At 55.3% G+C, this 16,423-nt stretch overlaps 1 protein-coding gene across 3 annotated transcripts in view; it reads left to right on the top strand.

The window, feature by feature from the left end:
• The first annotated feature begins 12,149 nt into the window (after positions 1 to 12,149).
• BLVRA (biliverdin reductase A) overlaps positions 12,150 to 16,423 on the top strand; it is a 43,904-nt gene continuing 39,630 nt past the window's right edge. The window contains exon 1 of one of the 3 annotated variants that reach the window (XM_075558161.1): positions 12,150 to 12,225. Coding sequence is in view for 2 of the 3 variants with exons in the window: in XM_075558160.1 (XP_075414275.1) it covers positions 12,302 to 12,433 (132 nt within the window). In the remaining variant the exon portion in view is untranslated. Of the gene's footprint in view, positions 12,434 to 16,423 lie in introns of all 3 variants that reach the window. The other 2 variants (XM_075558160.1, XM_075558159.1) reach the window with 2 other exon arrangements.

Raw genomic sequence — 16,423 nt, 5'->3', positions numbered from 1 at the left:
GCCCCAGGCCTGGGCTGTCCCCGCCCTTAGGCTTAGGGAGCCCCAGGTTGGGGGCGCCCCCGCCATTAGGCTTTGGTAGCCCCTGGCCTCGGGCGCCCAAGCACTTAGGCTTAGGTATCCCCAGGCCTGGGTCACCCCAGCCCTTATGCTTTGGGAGCCCCAGGCCTGGGTCGCCCCAGCCTTTAGGCTTTAGGAGCCCCAGGCTGGGGCACCCCAGCCCTTAGGATTTGGGAACCCCAGGCCTGCGGCGCCCCAGCCCTTAGGCTTAGGGAGTCCCAGGCCTGGCTCGCCCCAGCCCTTAGGCTTAGGGAGCCTCAGGCCTGTGAAGCCCCAGCCCTTACGCTTAGGGCGCACCAGGCCTGGAGCGCCCCAGCCATTAGGCTTAAGTAGCCCCAGGCCTGGGGCGCCCCAGCCCTTACGCTTAGGGCGCCCCGGCCAGTAGCGCCCCAGCCCTTAGGCTTAGGTAGCCCCAGGCCTGGGGCGCCCCAGTCCTTATGCTTTGGGAGCCCCAGGCCTGGGGTGCCCCAGGCCATAGGCTTCGGGACCCCCAGGCCTGGGGCGCCCCAGCCCTTAGACTTTGGGAGCCCCAGGCCTGGGGCGCCCCAGCCCTTAGGCTTAGGGAGCCCAGGCCTGGGGTGCCCCAGGCCATAGGCTTCGGGACCCCTAGGCCTGGGGCGCCCCAGCCCTTAGGCTTTGGGAGCCCGAGGCCTTGGGCGCCCCAGCCCTTAGGTTTGTGGACCCCCAGGCCTGGGGCGCCCCAGCCCTTAGGCTTAGGGAGCCCAGGCCTGGAGTGCCCCAGGCCATAGGCTTCGGGACCCCCAGGCCTGGGGCGCCCCAGCCCTTAGGCTTTGGGAGCCCGAGGCCTGGGGCGCCCAGCCCTTAGGCTTGGGGACCCCCAGGCCTGGGGCGCCCCTGCCCTTAGGCTTAGGGAGCCCCATGCCAGGGTCGCCCCAACACTTAGGCCTAGGGAGCTCCAGGCCTGGGGCGCCCTAGCCCTTAGGCTTAGGTAGCCACAAGCCTGGGGCGCCCCAGCACTTAGGCTTAAGGAGCCCCATGCCTGGGGTGCCCCAGCCCTTAGGCTTTTGGCGCCCCAGGCCTGGGCCCTCCCCGCCCTTAGGCTTAGGGAGCCCCAGGTTGGGGGCGCCCCCACCATTAGGCTTAGGTAGCCCCTGGCCTCGGGCGCCCAAGCACTTAGGCTTAGGGATCCCCAGGCCTGGGTCGCCCAACCCTTAGGCTTAGGGCACAACAGACCTGGTGCGCCCCAGCCCTTAGGATTAGGGAGCCACAGTCCTGGGGCGCCCAGCCCTTATGCTTTGGGAGCCCCAGGCGTGGGGCGCCCCAGTCATTAGGCTTTGGGAGCCCCTGCCTGGGGCGCCCCAGCCCTTAGGATTTGGGAGCCCCAGGCCTGAGGCGCCCCAGCCCTTAAGTTTAGGGAGCCCCAGGCCTGGCTCGCCCCAGCTCTTAGGCTTAGGGAGCCTCAGGCCTGTGAAGTCCCAGCCCTTAGGCTTTGGGAGCCCCAGGCCTGGGGCGCCCCAGACCTTATGCTTAGGGAGCCCCATGCCTGGGGCGCCCCAGCACTTAGGCTTAACTAGCCCGTGGCCTGGGGAGAGCCAGCCCTTAGGCTTAGGGAGCCCCCGGCCTGGCTCGCCCCAGCCCTTAGGCTTAGGGATCCCCAGGCCTGGGGAGCCCCAGCCCTTAGGTTTAGGGAGCCCCAGGCCTGGAGCGCCCCATCCCTTAGACTTTGGGAGCCCCACCCGGGGCGCCCCAGCCCTTAGGCTTTGGGAACCCATGCCCGGTGTGCCCCAGCCCTTAGGATTTGGGAGCCCCAGGCCGGGGCACCCCATCCCATAGGCTTTGGGAGCCCCAGGCCTGGGTAACTCCAGCCCTTGGGCTTTGGGAACCCCAGGCCAGGGGCCCCCCAGCCCTAAGGTTTTGGGAGTGCCAGGCCTGGGGCGCCACAGCCCTTAGTCTTAGGGAGCCCCAGTCCTGGGGCGCCCCAGCCCTTAGACTTAGGGAGCCCCAGACCTGGGGCTCCCATCCCTTAGGCTTAGGCAGCCCTAGGCCTGGAGCGCCTCAGCTCTTAGGCTTTGGGAGCCTCATACCAGGGGCGCCCCATCCCTTAGGCTTTGGGAACCCCAAGCCTGGGGTCCCTCAGCCCTTTCCCTTAGGGAGCCCCAGGCCGGGGCACCCCATCCCATAGGCTTTGGGAGCCCCAGGCCTGGGGCACCCCAGTCCTTAGGCTTTGGGAACCCCAGGCCAGGGGTGCCCCAGCCATAAGGTTATGGGAGTGCCAGACCTGGGGCGCCCCAGCCCTTAGGCTTAGGGAGCCCCAGACCTGGGGCGCCCATCCCTTAGGCTTTGGCAGCCCTAGGCCTTGAGCGCCTCAGCTCTTAGGCTTTGGGAGCCCCATACCAGGGCGCCCCATCCCTTAGGCTTTGGGAACCACAAGCCTGGGGTCCCTCAGCCCTTTCGCTTAGGGAGCCCCAGGATTGGGGCGCCCAGACCTTCGGCTTAGGGAGCCCCAGGCTGGGGCGCCCCAGCCCTTAGGCTTTGGGAGCCGAAGCCTGGGACCCAAGCCCTTAGGCGTAGGGAGCCCCAAGCCTAGGGAGCCCAAGCCCTTAGGCTTAGGGAGTCCCAGGCCTAGGCCGCCCAAGCCCTTAGGCTTTGGGAGCCCCAAGTCTAGGGCGCCCCAGCCATTCTCCTTTGGGAAATCCAGGACTGGGGCGCGCAAGCCCTTAGGCTTTGGTAGCCCCAGGCCTGGGGCGCCCCAGCCCTTAGGATTTGGGAGCCGCAGGCTTGGGGCACCCCAACCCTTAGCCTTTGAAGCCCAAGGCATGGGGCGCCCCAGGCCTTAGGCTTAGGGGGCCCCAGGCCTGGGAAGCCCCAGGCGATAGGTTTAGGGATCCCCAGGCCTGAGGCGCCGCAGCCCTTAGCCTTAGGGAGCCCAGTCCTGGGGCGCCTAGCCCTTATGCTTTGGGAGCCCCAGGCCTGGGGCACCCTAGCTCTTAGGCTTTGGGAGCCACAAGCCTGGGGCGACCCAGCCCTTATGCTTTCGGAGCCCCAGACCTGGGGCGCCCCAGCCCTTAGGCTTTGGGAGCCCCAAGCCTGTGGCGCCCCAGCCCTTAGGCTTGGGGAGCCCCAGGCCTGGGGCGCCCCAGCACTTAGGCTTAGGGAGCCCCAGGATTGGGGCACCCCAACCCTTAGCCTTTGAGAGCCCAAGGCATTGGGCGCCCCAGCCCTTAGCCTTTGGGAGCCCCAGGCCTGGGCCGTCCCCGCCCTTAGGCTTAGGGAGCCCCAGGTTTGGGCGCGTCGGCCTTTAGGCTTAGGTTGCCCCTGGCCTCGGGCACCCAAGCACTTAGGCTTAGGTATCCCCAGGCCTGGGTCGCCCCAGCCCTTATGCTTTGGGAGCCCCAGGCCTGGGTTGCCCCAGCCCTTAGGCTTTGGGAGCCCCAGGCTGGGGCACCCCAGCCCTTAGGATTTGGGAGCCCCAGGCCTGCGGTGCCCCAGTCCTTAGGCTTAGGGAGTCCCAGGCCTGGCTCGCCCCAGCCCTTAGGCTTAGGGAGCCTCAGACCTGTGAAGCCCCAGCCCTTACGTTTAGGGCGCACCAGGCCTGGAGCGCCCCAGCCCTTAGGCTTAGGTAGCCCCAGGCCTGGGGCGCCCCACCCCTTACGCTTAGGGCGCCCCGGCCAGTAGCGCCCCAGCCCTTTGGCTTAGGTAGCCCCAGGCCTGGGGCGCCCCAGCCCTTAGCCTTAGGGAGACCCTATCCTGGGGCGCCCAGCCCTTATGCTTTGGGAGCCCCAGGCCTGGGGTGCCCCAGGCCATAGGCTTCGGGACCCCCAGGCCTGGGGCGCCCCAGCCCTTAGGCTTTGGGAGCCCCAGGCCTGGGGCGCCCCAGCCCTTAGGCTTAGGGAGCCCAGGCCTGGGGTGCCCCAGGCCATAGGCTTCGGGACCCCCAGGCCTGGGGCGCCCCAGCCCTTAGGCTTTGGGAGCCCGAGGCCTGGGGCGCCCAGCCCTTAGGCTTGGGGACCCCCAGGCCTGGGGCGCCCCAGCCCTTAGGCTTAGGGAGCCCCATGCCTGGGTCGCCCCAACCCTTAGGCTTAGGGAGCTCCAGGCCTGGGGCGCCCTAGCCCTTAGGCTTAGGTAGCCACAAGCCTGGGGCGCCCCAGCACTTAGGCTTAAGGAGCCCCATGCCTGAGGTGCCCCAGCCCTTAGGCTTTTGGAGCCCCAGGCCTGGGGCGCCCCCTCCCTTAGGCTTTGGGTGCCCCAGTCCTGATCCGCCCCAGCCCTTAGGCTTAGGGAGCCCCAGGCCAGGTGACCCCCAGCCCTTAAACTTAGGGAGCCCCTGGCCTGGAGCGCCCCAACCCTTAGGCTTAAAAGCCCCAGGCCTTGGGTGCCCCAGCCCTTAGGCTTAGGGAGCCCCAGGCCTGGGCCGCCCCAGCCCTTAGGTTTTGGGAGCCCCAGGCCTGGGGCACAGAGCCCTTAGTCTTAAGGTGCCGCAGGGTTGGGGCGCCCCATCCCTTAAGTTTTGGGAGCCCAAGGCATGGGGCACCCCAGCCATTAGCCTTTGGGAGCCCCATGCCTGGGGCGCCCCAGCCCTTAGGCTTAGGGAGCCCCTGGCCTGGGCCGCCCCAGCCATTAGGTTTTGGGAGCCCCAGGCCTGGGGCGCCCCAGCCCTTAGTCTTAGCGTGCCGCAGCGTTGGGGCGCCCCAGCCCTTAAGATTTGAGAGCCCCAGACATGGGGCGCCCCAGCCATTAGCCTTTGGGAGCCCCATACCTGGGGTGCCCCAGCCCTTAGGCTTTGGGAACCCCTGGCCTGGGGCGACCCCACCCTTAATCTTAGGGAGACCCAGGCCTGGGTCGCCCCAGCCCTTAGGCTTAGGGAGCCCCTAGCCTGGGGCGCCCCAGCCCTTAGGCTTTGGGAGCCCCAGGCTTTGGCCGCCCCAGCTCTTAGGTTTTGGGAGCCCCAGGCCTGGGGCGCCCCAGCCCTTAGTCTTAGGGTGCCGCAGGGTTGGGGCGCCCAGCCCTTAAGCTTTGGGAGCCCCAGGTATGGGGCGCCCCAGCCATTAGGCTTTGGGAGCCCCAGGCCTGGGGCGACCCCGCCTTAGGCTTAGGTAGCCCCTGGCCTGGGGCGCCCCAGCCCTTAGTCTGAGGGAGCCTCAGGCCTGGGGCGCCCCAGGCCTTAGGCTTAGGGAGCCCCAGGCCTGGGGCGCCCCTGCCCTTAGGCTTAGGGAGCCCCAGGCCTGGGGCGCCCCAGCCCATAGCCTTAGGGAGCCCCAGGACTGGGGCTCCCCAGCCCTTAGGCTTAGGGAGCCCGAGGCCTGGGGCGACCCAGCCCTTAGGCTTCGGGAGCCCCAGGCCTGGGGCACCACAGCAATTAGGCTTAGGGAGCCCCAGTCTTGGGGCACCCCAGCCCTTAGCCTTTGAGAGCCCAAGGCCTGGGGCGCCCCAGACCTTAGCCTTTGGGAGCCCCAGTCCTGGGCCGTCCCCGCCCTTAAGCTTAGGGAGCCCCAGGTTGGGGGCCCCCCCGCCATTAGGCTTAGGTAGCCCCTGGTCTCGGGCGCCCAAGCACTTAGGCTTAGGGATCCCCAGGCCTGGGTCGCCCCAGCCCTTAGGCTTAGGGCACAACAGACCTGGTGCGCCCCAGCCCTTAGGATTAGGGAGCCACAGTCCTGGGGCGCCCAGCCCTTATGCTTTGGGAGCCCCAGGCGTGGGGCGCCCCAGTCATTAGGCTTTGGGAGCCCCAGGCCTGGGGCGCCCCAGCCCTTAGGATTTGGGAGCCCCAGGCCTGGCTCGCCCCAGCTCTTAGGTTTAGGGAGCCTCAGGCCTGTGAAGTCCCAGCCCTTAGGCTTTGGGAGCCCCAGGCCTGGGGCGCCCCAGACCTTATGCTTAGGGAGCCCCATGCCTGGGGCGCCCCAGCACTTAGGCTTAACTAGCCCGTGGCCTGGGGAGAGCCAGCCCTTAGGCTTAGGGAGCCCCAGGCCTGGCTCGCCCCAGCCCTTAGGCTTAGGGATCCCCAGGCCTGGGGAGCCCCAGCCCTTAGGTTTAGGGAGCCCCAGGCCTGGGGCGCCCCAGCCCTTAGACTTTGGCAGCCCCAACCGGGGCGCCCCAGCCCTTAGGCTTTGGGAACCCATGCCCGGTGTGCCCCAGCCCTTAGGATTTGGGAGCCCCAGGCCGGGGCACCCCATCCCATAGGCTTTGGGAGCCCCAGGCCTGGGTCACTCCAGCCCTTGGGCTTTGGGAACCCCAGGCCAGGGGCCCCCCAGCCCTAAGGTTTTGGGAGTGCCAGGCCTGGGGCGCCACAGCCCTTAGTCTTAGGGAGCCCCAGTCCTGGGGTGCCCATCCCTTAGGCTTTGGGAACCCCAAGCCTGGGGCCCCACAGCCCTTTGGCTTAGGGAGCCCCAGGCTTGGGGCGCCCAGCCCTTCGGCTTAGGGAGCCCCAGGCCTGGGGCGCCGCAGCCCTTACCCATAGGGAGCCCTAGGCCTGGGGCACCCCAGCCCTTAGGCTTTGGGCGCCGCAGGCCTGGGCGCCCCAGCCCTTAGGTTTTGTGAGCCCCAGGCCTGGGGCGCACCTGCCCTTATTCTTTGGGACCCCCAGCCTGGGGCGCCCAAGCCCTTATGCTTTGGGAGCCCCAGGCCTGAGGGGCACCTGCCCTTAGGCTTGGGAGCCCAGGCCTGGGGCGCCACAGCCCTTAGGCGTAGGGAGCCCCAGGGCTGGGGCGCCACAGCCCTTAGGCTTAGGGAGCCGCAGGCCTGGGGTGCCCCAGCCCATAGGCTTTGGGAGCCCAGGCCTGGGGCGCCCCAGCCCTTAGGCGTAGGGAGCCCCAGGCCTGGGGAGCCCCAGCCCTTAGGTTTAGGGAGCCCCAGAACTGGGGCGCCCCAGCCCTTAGGCTTAGGGAGCCCCAGGGCTGGGGCGCCACAGCCCTTAGGCTTAGGGAGCCGCAGGCCTGGGGTGCCCCAGCCCATAGGCTTTGGGAGCCCAGGCCTGGGGCGCCCCAGCCCTTAGGCGTAGGGAGCCCCAGGCCTGGGGAGCCCCAGCCCTTAGGTTTAGGGAGCCCCAGAACTGGGGCGCCCCAGCCCTTAGGCTTAGGGAGCCCCAGGGCTGGGGCGCCACAGCCCTTAGGCTTAGGTAGCCCCTTGCCAGGGGCGCCCCAGCACTTAGGCTTTGAGAGCCCTAGGCCTGGGGCGCCCCGCCCTTAGCCATAAGGGCCCCAGGCCTTGGGCGCCCCAGCCCTTAGGCTTGGGGAGCCCCAGGCCTGGGGCGCCCGAGCCCTTAGGCTTTGGGAGCCCCATGCCTTGGGCGCCCGAGCCCTTAGGCTTTTGGAGCCCCACCCGGGGCGCCCCAGCCCTTAGTTAAGTATCTATTGCTGAACTGTCCTGACATCTCTGCTATGAAGGCCATCTGATATGCACACATATATATGCTATTGAAATTTATTGGGTAAAATTATGTTTAACATTTTTGCATTTATTTTGATAATCAGGGAGGTTAGTCTATAATTGTAAAGCTGTGTTAGGCCTTAGTGAGCTGCTGGAACCGCATACACTGTCTTCCCTTAATTTATTAAGGTAATTATTATTGAAATGACTTAAGGACAAAAAGCTAACTAGATTTTCAGTAAAGGCCTGAGAAGGGAGTGAAAACGTTACTGAAAAGTTTGGTTTCAAAATGGTTTGTTTTAGTTCTCAAAGTAGTAAGAATTAAAACGAATGAATAGTTTGAGATTATAAACCCGGATTTCTACTCTGGTATGAATATGACCCTGTGCCAGCTTGGAGAAGCTACCCAAAAAAAAAAAGGGGGAGAAACTTCTGCTTATGTTCCCTCATGAGATTATGAAATTTCTTAGCAGGAGGGACCCAGAGCAAAGGCTGAAGGTCCTTTTATCTTTACATTCTGAATGAATGTGGCTTTGGTAGAAGTTGTCTCAAGCTGACATACATACTCCTTATCATGCCCCACATCCTATTATTGGTTAAAATCTTAAACATTTCAAGCCTTTACTTCTCTATCACTGGCGGGGGGCCCCCCTCAGCCATAAAGCTGTCCTTAGCAATGAGTCAGTCCCAAGGGCACATAGAGTTTAATCATGACCCTGAGATAAAAAACACTCGCAAACGGAGGCTTATTTCTTTGAGTTCTAAAGGAACGAGATAAGCTGCTGCTGTATTTCTCTATTTCTGTTTGTCGTGGTATTTCTAAAGTGCTGTAACCGCTGACCGTCAGGGTGGGCTGAGTGTGGGTATTTCTAAAGTGCTGTAACCGCTGACCGTCAGGGTGGGCTGAGTGTGGGTGTGACGTTTGTTGACAATGTCCTGGGATGAAAACGCCAGGCTGGTCACCTTTTCTCAAGGCTCTCTTTTTCCTTCATCTCTGAAAATCCCCTCCCTCTTGCTCAGAGACACAGTGAGAAACACCAAATCCCGTCTCCTTTGCGTAAGCAAATTCAGCTGTTTTTCTCCTTTCCAAGCTCATCTTCATATTTAGGGGTGCTTTTGGTATCAGGGTCATGATGGTCCCTAGAATGATTTTAATTTTTCTGGGAAAGGCGTAGTTTTACATCATGTTAAAAGACTGGATATATTGTTCTTTATCCGCAAGTCTTTTCTTTTAGGGCTTTGCTATGTCAGCTCATCGTCTTCTTGCCTGTGTGGTTTCTGCCAAAAAAGCAGCACTTGATCTTATTGGTGTCCTGTGTGGGTGCTATTTCATTTTACACACGCTATCAGAATTCCTCCGTTTTCTTTGGTTTTGGAATGTTTACTTAGGATGCCTTCGTAACTTTCTTTTGACGCCCATACTGTATGAGATGTGTTGAGCTTCTTGGATGAAAATGTGTTCATCTTTCATGATATTCTGACAGTGGATCTTCAAAAATCCCCCTATGCTTCCCTTTTCCTATTCTGGAATTCTTACTATGTGTAAACGGTTCCTCCTGATTGTGTCCCACATAACTCAAGCTCTCTCAAGTCTCTTCATTCTTTAGGGTTGTTCCCAAACAAATTCATATAGAAAAATCTGTCCTCTGTTTCTGATTCCTCCATGAATTCAACTCTATTTCCATGTTCTTCCTTTGAGTTACATATTTATGATATTTTATTGTTAAGCATCAGGATTTCTAATTGTAGTTTTTGTGCGGCTTGTAGTTATCGGTTTATCTTGTCATTTTGTTCTTGTATCGATTTTCCTAAGTTCTATCATTTTTTTCCTTGATTTCTTTGAGGAACCAATATATAAGTCCCTTGAATTCCTTATGAGGCAGCTCTATTTCTATTTCCTCCTTAGGAACACATTCTGCCCTTTTATTCTCTGACTTGCTAAAACCATCTTATCCTGTTTCTCCATATCATTTGTTATTGTCTTCTATATTTGAGATATTAAAGATTTTTTAAAACATATTTTATATATTATGTTTATTGATTGAATGTGTGTTTGTTTTGTTCTAATTTGTTGTTATTTTGATGCATCCAGAGCTTTAATTCTTCTCCTTCACATAGGAATGTCTTCCTTTATAATATTGTAATGGTTGTTGTTTTGTGGTTCTGGTCTATGTGGGACTTTGATGGTGTCTGTTGGCTAGATGTGATTTTCTTTCACTAGTGCATACGGTGGATCTCTCCTATATGCAAGATCTCTGTGGTTAAACTCTACTGAGACACGTGACATTTGTTTTCCCCATTTGTGTCTCTGAGTTGATTTTGCTTTTTTAAGAGACACCGCTCAGAAGTGATATCATTATGTGTTCCCCTGGCAGACGTGGCTCCTCTGCCTTCGTGCATGAGTGTTATTGACAGTTTTGCCCTATCTCCAACCTTCATGGCTGTGTGAAGTGTCCAGTCACTTAAGCTTTTAATCTGTACAAGTCAGCAATCCAAGTATTTTGATCTAAAAAACGGTCATGTAAGGAGCCGTGGGAGTGCAGTGGTTACATGTTGGGCTGCTAACAAAAAGCCCAGCACTTCAAAACCATCAGCCACTCATCAAGAAAAAGACAAGGCTTTCTACTCCAGTGAAGAGTGACAGTCTTGGAAACCCACAGGGGCAGTTCGACCCTGTCCTACAGGGTCACAAAGAGTCTAAATCAACTCATGTGGGGTTTTTTGGTTTTTTTTGAGTATACATGCATACTTGCCCTTCCTAAAGTATTTTTTAAATTACATGCACAATGACTAAATTAATGATACTATCAATAGAATAACCATATGCCCCATGGGAATGATTTTTTAATGCTCTCCAAGTTAATGATAACCATCAATGTGATCCAGGGAACATATATAGCCATAGATACATGAATGGATTTTGAGCTAAACTTAAACGGAACCCCAATCTAAGAACAGTGAATTTTTATGGCATAGCCATACTCAATATTGGCCCTCATACATATATCATTGAAGATATAGTTGCTATAGCAAAATGTGGTGAAGAAATCAGATGGTGCCTAGCTATCAGAAAGAATGGCATCTGTGGCCTTGAAGGTTTGTCTAACAATAAGTAGCCATCTAAGTAAGGTACCAACACAGAAGCAGCACACCATTGGTGGGACTCAAAGCCTGTAAATAATAAAATCCCAATCCAAAGGAGGGAACCGTAGTACAGCTTAAATTCTGAGCACACAATTTGCAGAAAGCCCAAGATAACGGTGAAAGCCCAAACCCTATTTACAGGGCTTCCCATCTGGATGGATCTTCCAGCGAATCCCCTCTGGTCATAGGCCAGAGATGTGATGAACTTTGCCATCAGGGCACTGTAAAGTGGATGATGGCCGAAACTGTTAGGCTATAATGTAACATCTTATCCTTTGATCTCCCTTTTGACCCATTTTAAAGTTGTTTCGGTTTTTCATCTTTTCTTTCTTTTGAAGTTTTTCTCTGGGATTGATAGATGTGAATTTTAAGGTGATGGTACATAAGCAGCTCAATAAAGGAGCAAGAGGTTCAGGATACAGTCTGTACTGGGGGTAAAAATGTAAAGTCAAGATAAAAAGAGGCCTGCCTCCTGTTTCTGATCCTGGTGGCAAATGTAACATTCTGGTGGATGTGATTGAACTATAGAAGGATTTGATATATGCATTCATCCAAATTAATTTTATTTTAAATTTTACTTAGGTAAACATTCTTCTCAGGTTCTAGGATTAAGGGCAGGGCTCTGCAGGGGGAGATGCCAGTCAATTTGGCCAGTTATTTTGAGGATCACCTGACAGTCTAAGTTGCCTTCAATTTAATGGGCTTTTCCTGCCCCAGTGAACTATAATCCACACTGCTGGGCTGTTGGGATTCGGTGCCCACACCCAGCCCTCCCTCCAGCAGGATAAAAGCGTTGGCTGTTCTTTAGGAGAGTTCACTTCCTAGCAACCCCAGATCAGGAAGTCTCTGACACTGACCACCTACTCACATTTACACTAAAGGCAAAAATAAGCGTTACCATTGTTTATAGAGCTGGGGTCACTAACCCCAAAGGGACCCTGCTGGTGTCACAGCATGACGGGATAGTACAAAGAGAAGGCTGTGATGCTCACCAGCCCAGTAGCAGCAGTGCACCTGCAGACTACAGCGCCCCCTCTCCTCCAGGTACCCCCAGAATGCAGTGTGAGTGCCCTGAGACTGAAGCAGGCCGCGGCGCCGGAGCCTCATCCCATCGGGCCGTGTGCACCCTCTCCCAGGCTAGGCCAGCGCGGCGAGGTGCCCAGGGCCTCAGCAGGCCGCAGCGCCCCATCCATTCTTCCCAAGGGCGAATGCCCACCACCCCACCCCAAACCGGGCGCCCTCTGCCCCGTGCTCATTGGTCGCCTTTCCCCTCCGCACGCGACTCTCCGGGCACCACAGCCCCCAAGCAGGGTGCGCAGCTGCGGCGACGGTCCGGAAACCATCACCGCTCCGAACTTGCTGACCCGGGGGAACCCCCTTCGGCTTCCCGGTCCCCTGGGTCCGCAATAGGATCTCCTCCCTTTCCGCCCGTGCACGGCCCGGCCAAGCGCACCCCATAGCGGAGCGCTGGGCACCGGGTCAGGGTCGCCGACTTTAGGCCCCAAAACCCAAGCCACACCCCCCTTCGGAGCGCCCGGGCCTGGGCGCACCTAGCGGGGGACCCGCCCAGCGAGCGAGGCGGCCAATCAGCGCCTCGCCTCCGCCGCGCCCCGCCCTCGCCCGCCCTCGCCCCGCCCGCAGGCCCGGCCGCGCAGCCCCACCCAGAGGCTTCGCAGAGTCCTGGAGCTGGGTGCTCAGGTTCAGGTAAGGAGGGCGCTGGAAACAGGGGCTTCGAGCGCCTTCTAGAAAACCCTCTGTCTGGACCGAGCTTAAAGGCCCGATGCCAAAGGGAAGTCGGAGGCCGGCTCGTCAGCGCAGAGCTGCGGGCCGGGCGCGCGGCGGACGCGGTCTGCAGGCTCCGCGGGCCGAGGACCACGGCGTGAGCGGCCCAGCCCAGCGAGGGATTGCTCATGTAAGCAAACACATGCGAGTATTTTATGAAATGAAACACTCACCACATCGAGTGGGTTCCGACGCTTGGCGACCCTCTAGGACAGGATAGAATGGCCCGAGTGAGTTTCCCAGGCAGTGCCTCTCCTGGGTCCTTCTTCCCACGTAAAATTATAGATGTACTTGCTTTTCAAAAGATGCATGGCTTCCGTCTTGACGCCTGGAATTTGGTGTTTCTTTCCTAACTGGGCCATTTATTTCCATTGTAGTTTAGGCGACCGGTGAGCAAGTGGTTCAATTTTCCGTAATTAAGTCGCAGGGGTGGGTGGGTGGGGGTGCGGCGGCGCCTGGGCCCTGGCAACCCTGTTGTCGAATTCATTTCCACCCTTACAAGTTACTTAATCTCTTTTAGTTTTACTTTCCTCCTTTCCTCTTCGGAAAGGTGTAAAAATGTACGTATTTCAGAGACAGCCTTTTGAGAAGGAACTGAATTAACATTCTGTGAGGTGCACTCTGTATTAAAGGGCTGGAAATGAGGCTGACAATTAGTTTATTTAGATCTTTCTTAAATTACACAAAGATCTGGGGCGTCATGGCATATACCGTTTTGGTTAGTTTTCATCATATACTTGTTATATGATCTTGGGCACATTGCCCAACCTTCTGTTAGCGCTTTGGTTTTCTCATTTGGAAAATGGAGATGATAATCCTCCTGGTAGGAGGGTTGTGGAGATTAGCGTAGAACAGGCCTTTCGGCATGGTAAAGATTCATTCAATAAAAGTTAGCTATCATCATTTACAGGAGTAGTGGTTACAAATGCTAACCACAAGGTCACCGGATTGAAACGACCAGTCAGTCACTCAGTCCGTGGGAGAAACACAAGACTTTCTTCTCCCATAAGGAGTTGTAGTCTTGGAAACCCACAAGGACAGTTCTGCCCTGCCCTACAGGGTTACTGAAAGCTGAATCAGTCCCATGCGGTGAGTTTGTTTTTTGTGGTATCATCGTTTATAAAGTAATCCCCCTTGGTGAAGCATCATTTCCATAATGAATGAAATTTCCTTAATCTTAATTGAAAGAACTACAATATTGAAAGCAAGGCTATTGATAAGTAGTGCTAAATTTTCCCTAAAAGGTTGTAATAATGACTATGGAGACACTTACTTTCCTTACATGGAGTCTTGGTGTCACCAAATCAAAACTATGGGTCATGTGAACCCCCAGCCACTCCATGGAGTGCTTCTCTCCAGAGTCACCCACTCGAAGACCAAATGGGACAGGTCTGTCTTACAGAGTTGCTGAGAGTCAGGATTGCCACGGTACATAACTTTCCTTTTATGAAGCATTCCAGAAAAACAAGAACTGAACTCTCGCAGCGTACTCATACGTAACCAGAGAGTTGCTTTAGAGAGAAACAGTTTTCCGATTATGTTTCAACTTTAGAAACGATCTTCAATATCTGCCAAGGATGGCATGCACGTTCAATTTCTATAATTTTTTAAATTACAGGCCGTCCAATTAGGATGTGATTGAAGGCAAATTTGCCACGTTAGGGCCTATCTGTTCATTTCCATCTTCGTTCTAATTGCGTTTTGTTTCTGAGATCTACCCAGGTCGATGTTATCATTTTTGTAACATAAGTGTAAAATGGGGTAAAGTTCTCAAATTGCACTCTGCTGAGCAGAGGGCTTCTCTGTGCTAGCACTTTTGACTCACGGGGGTCCCACCATGTGCAAGCGGGCAGTGATTGCTCCTCTAGCTCCACCACAGCCCCAGCTTGATTCAGGAAGCCCTTTAGCAGGGTCACTGTGGGATGTCTGAAGGGCTGGCGCAGAGGTGAGAAGACAAAATAGACTTTGTGGTGCTTACTTTCAGTAGAATGTGGGTGTTGTATGGCACCCTTGATTAAGACAGCATGCTTGAATTTTTTCCTACTAACTTGATATTACAAACATTTCTGTTTGTTATTGACAGACTTTTCTTAAGGTCAGCTACTTGCTGAACAGTAAATCGCCAGGATTAAACATTAACTAGTATCTTTGTACAAAGATGAAATAATCTGAAGAATGACACGCACCCCTTTTTTCTTCTCTCTCTTGCTTGTAAAAAATACTCCCATAGATTTGGGGACCAAGACTTCAAAAGACAGTTAAAAGTTTCATATGCCTTAGTTCCCTCCTGCTCCCAGTAGGGAGTGCAAAGGATAGACTTTGGGGCTAGGGCGTGGCACTCCATCAGACTAGACTAGAGGACACCCCTAGAGGTCAACAAACAGAACCTTGAACTATTTACAGGTTTTTCCTTTTTTTTTTTCTTCAACTTTATTTACTGGTCATTGGTTTCCTTTGTTGTTGTCTTTGTTCTGTTTTCTTTTGTCTTTTGTCTTGCTATGCCTTGTTTTGTGGTGGGTGCATATTTTTATCTCTGCAGGTCTATCTAGATAAGATAGGTTGGATGAACAGTCTGGAGGAGAAATCAACTGGACTGATGGTTCCGGGGGACACGGGACACGGGAGGTGGGGGAAAGGAGGTGGTGTTGATCAACCCAGGGACAAGGGATCAACAAGTGATCCAAAATTAGTGGCAAGGAGGGTATGAGAGGCCTGGTAGGGATTCAGCAAGGGCGATGTAACCTAGAGGAATTACTGAAACCCAAATGAAGTCTGAGCATGATAGTGGGACAAAAGCAAAGTAAAAGGAAATAGAGAAAAGAACTAGGAAACAAAGGGCATTTATAGGGGTCTAAATACGGGCATGTCCATTTGTAAATATATTTCTATATAATGATAGGGAAATAGATCTACATGTATATATTTATAGGTTTCGTATTAAGGCAGCAGATGGACATCGGGCCTCCACTCAAGTACATCCTCAATGCAAGAAGAACACTTTGTTCTATTAAATGGGCATTCCATGATGCTCACCATCCCGACACAACTGCTGAAGACAAAGCGGGTGCATAAGCAAATGTGGTGAAGAAAGCTGATGGTGCCCGGCTATCAAAAGATAAAGCGTCTGGGGTCTTAAAGGCTTGAAGATAAACAAGAGGCCATCTAGCTCAGAAGCAACAAAGCCCACATGGAAGAAGCACACCAGCCTGTGTGACCTAGGGGGTCTAAGGGGTCAGGTATCAGGCATCAAAGAACCAAAAATCATATCATTGTAAATGAGGGGGAGTGCAGAGTAGAGACTCAAAGCCCATCTGTAGGTAACAGTACATCCCCTTACAGAAGGGTCTTGGGGAGGAGACAAGTCAGTCAGGGTGCAGAGTAGCAACAATGAAACATACAACTTTCCTCTAATTCTTAAATGCTTCCTCCCACCCACTCTCATGATCCCAATTCTACCTTACAAATCTGGCTAGACCAGAGGATGTACACTGGTACAGATAGGAACCGGAAAAACAGAGAATCCAGGACAGATGATCCCTTCAGGACCAGTGGTGAGAGTGGCCATACTGGGAGGGTAGAGGGAAGGAGGGGGAGAAAGGGGGAACCAATTATAAAGCTCTACATATAGCCTCCTCCCTGGGGGATGGACAACAGAAAAGTGGGGGAAAGGAAGGAGACATCGGACAGTTTAAGACATGACAAAATAATAATAATTTATAAATTATCAAGGGTTCATGAAGGAGGGGGAGGGGAGAAGGGAAGGTGAAAAAATGAGTTGATACCAAGGGCTTAAGTGGAAAGCAAATGTTTTGAGAATGATGTAGGCACCGAATGTACAAGTGTGCTTGACACAATGTATGGATGTATGGATTGTGATAAGACCTGTATGAGCCTCAATAAAATTATTTTTAAAAAAACAAAAAGCACACTAATACCTAAATAGTATACAAGCCTGGCTTAGGACAAGAGGTGCGGTTGTACAGTTGCATAGAAATATTTCCTCTCTTTGAAGGTCACCGTCAGGAACGTGTCAAATATGTCACTCTCTCCCTCTACACAGTAGCTACACCAGCACTTTTGGTTATTTGAATGTGCTATATGTCTACCTGAGTGCTAGGAA

This window comes from Tenrec ecaudatus, chromosome 9, assembly GCF_050624435.1.
Source record: "Tenrec ecaudatus isolate mTenEca1 chromosome 9, mTenEca1.hap1, whole genome shotgun sequence".
Taxonomy (NCBI): domain Eukaryota; kingdom Metazoa; phylum Chordata; class Mammalia; order Afrosoricida; family Tenrecidae; genus Tenrec; species Tenrec ecaudatus.
Note: the sequence above shows the minus strand (reverse complement) of the source record. Positions and strands in the feature narration are given on the sequence as shown.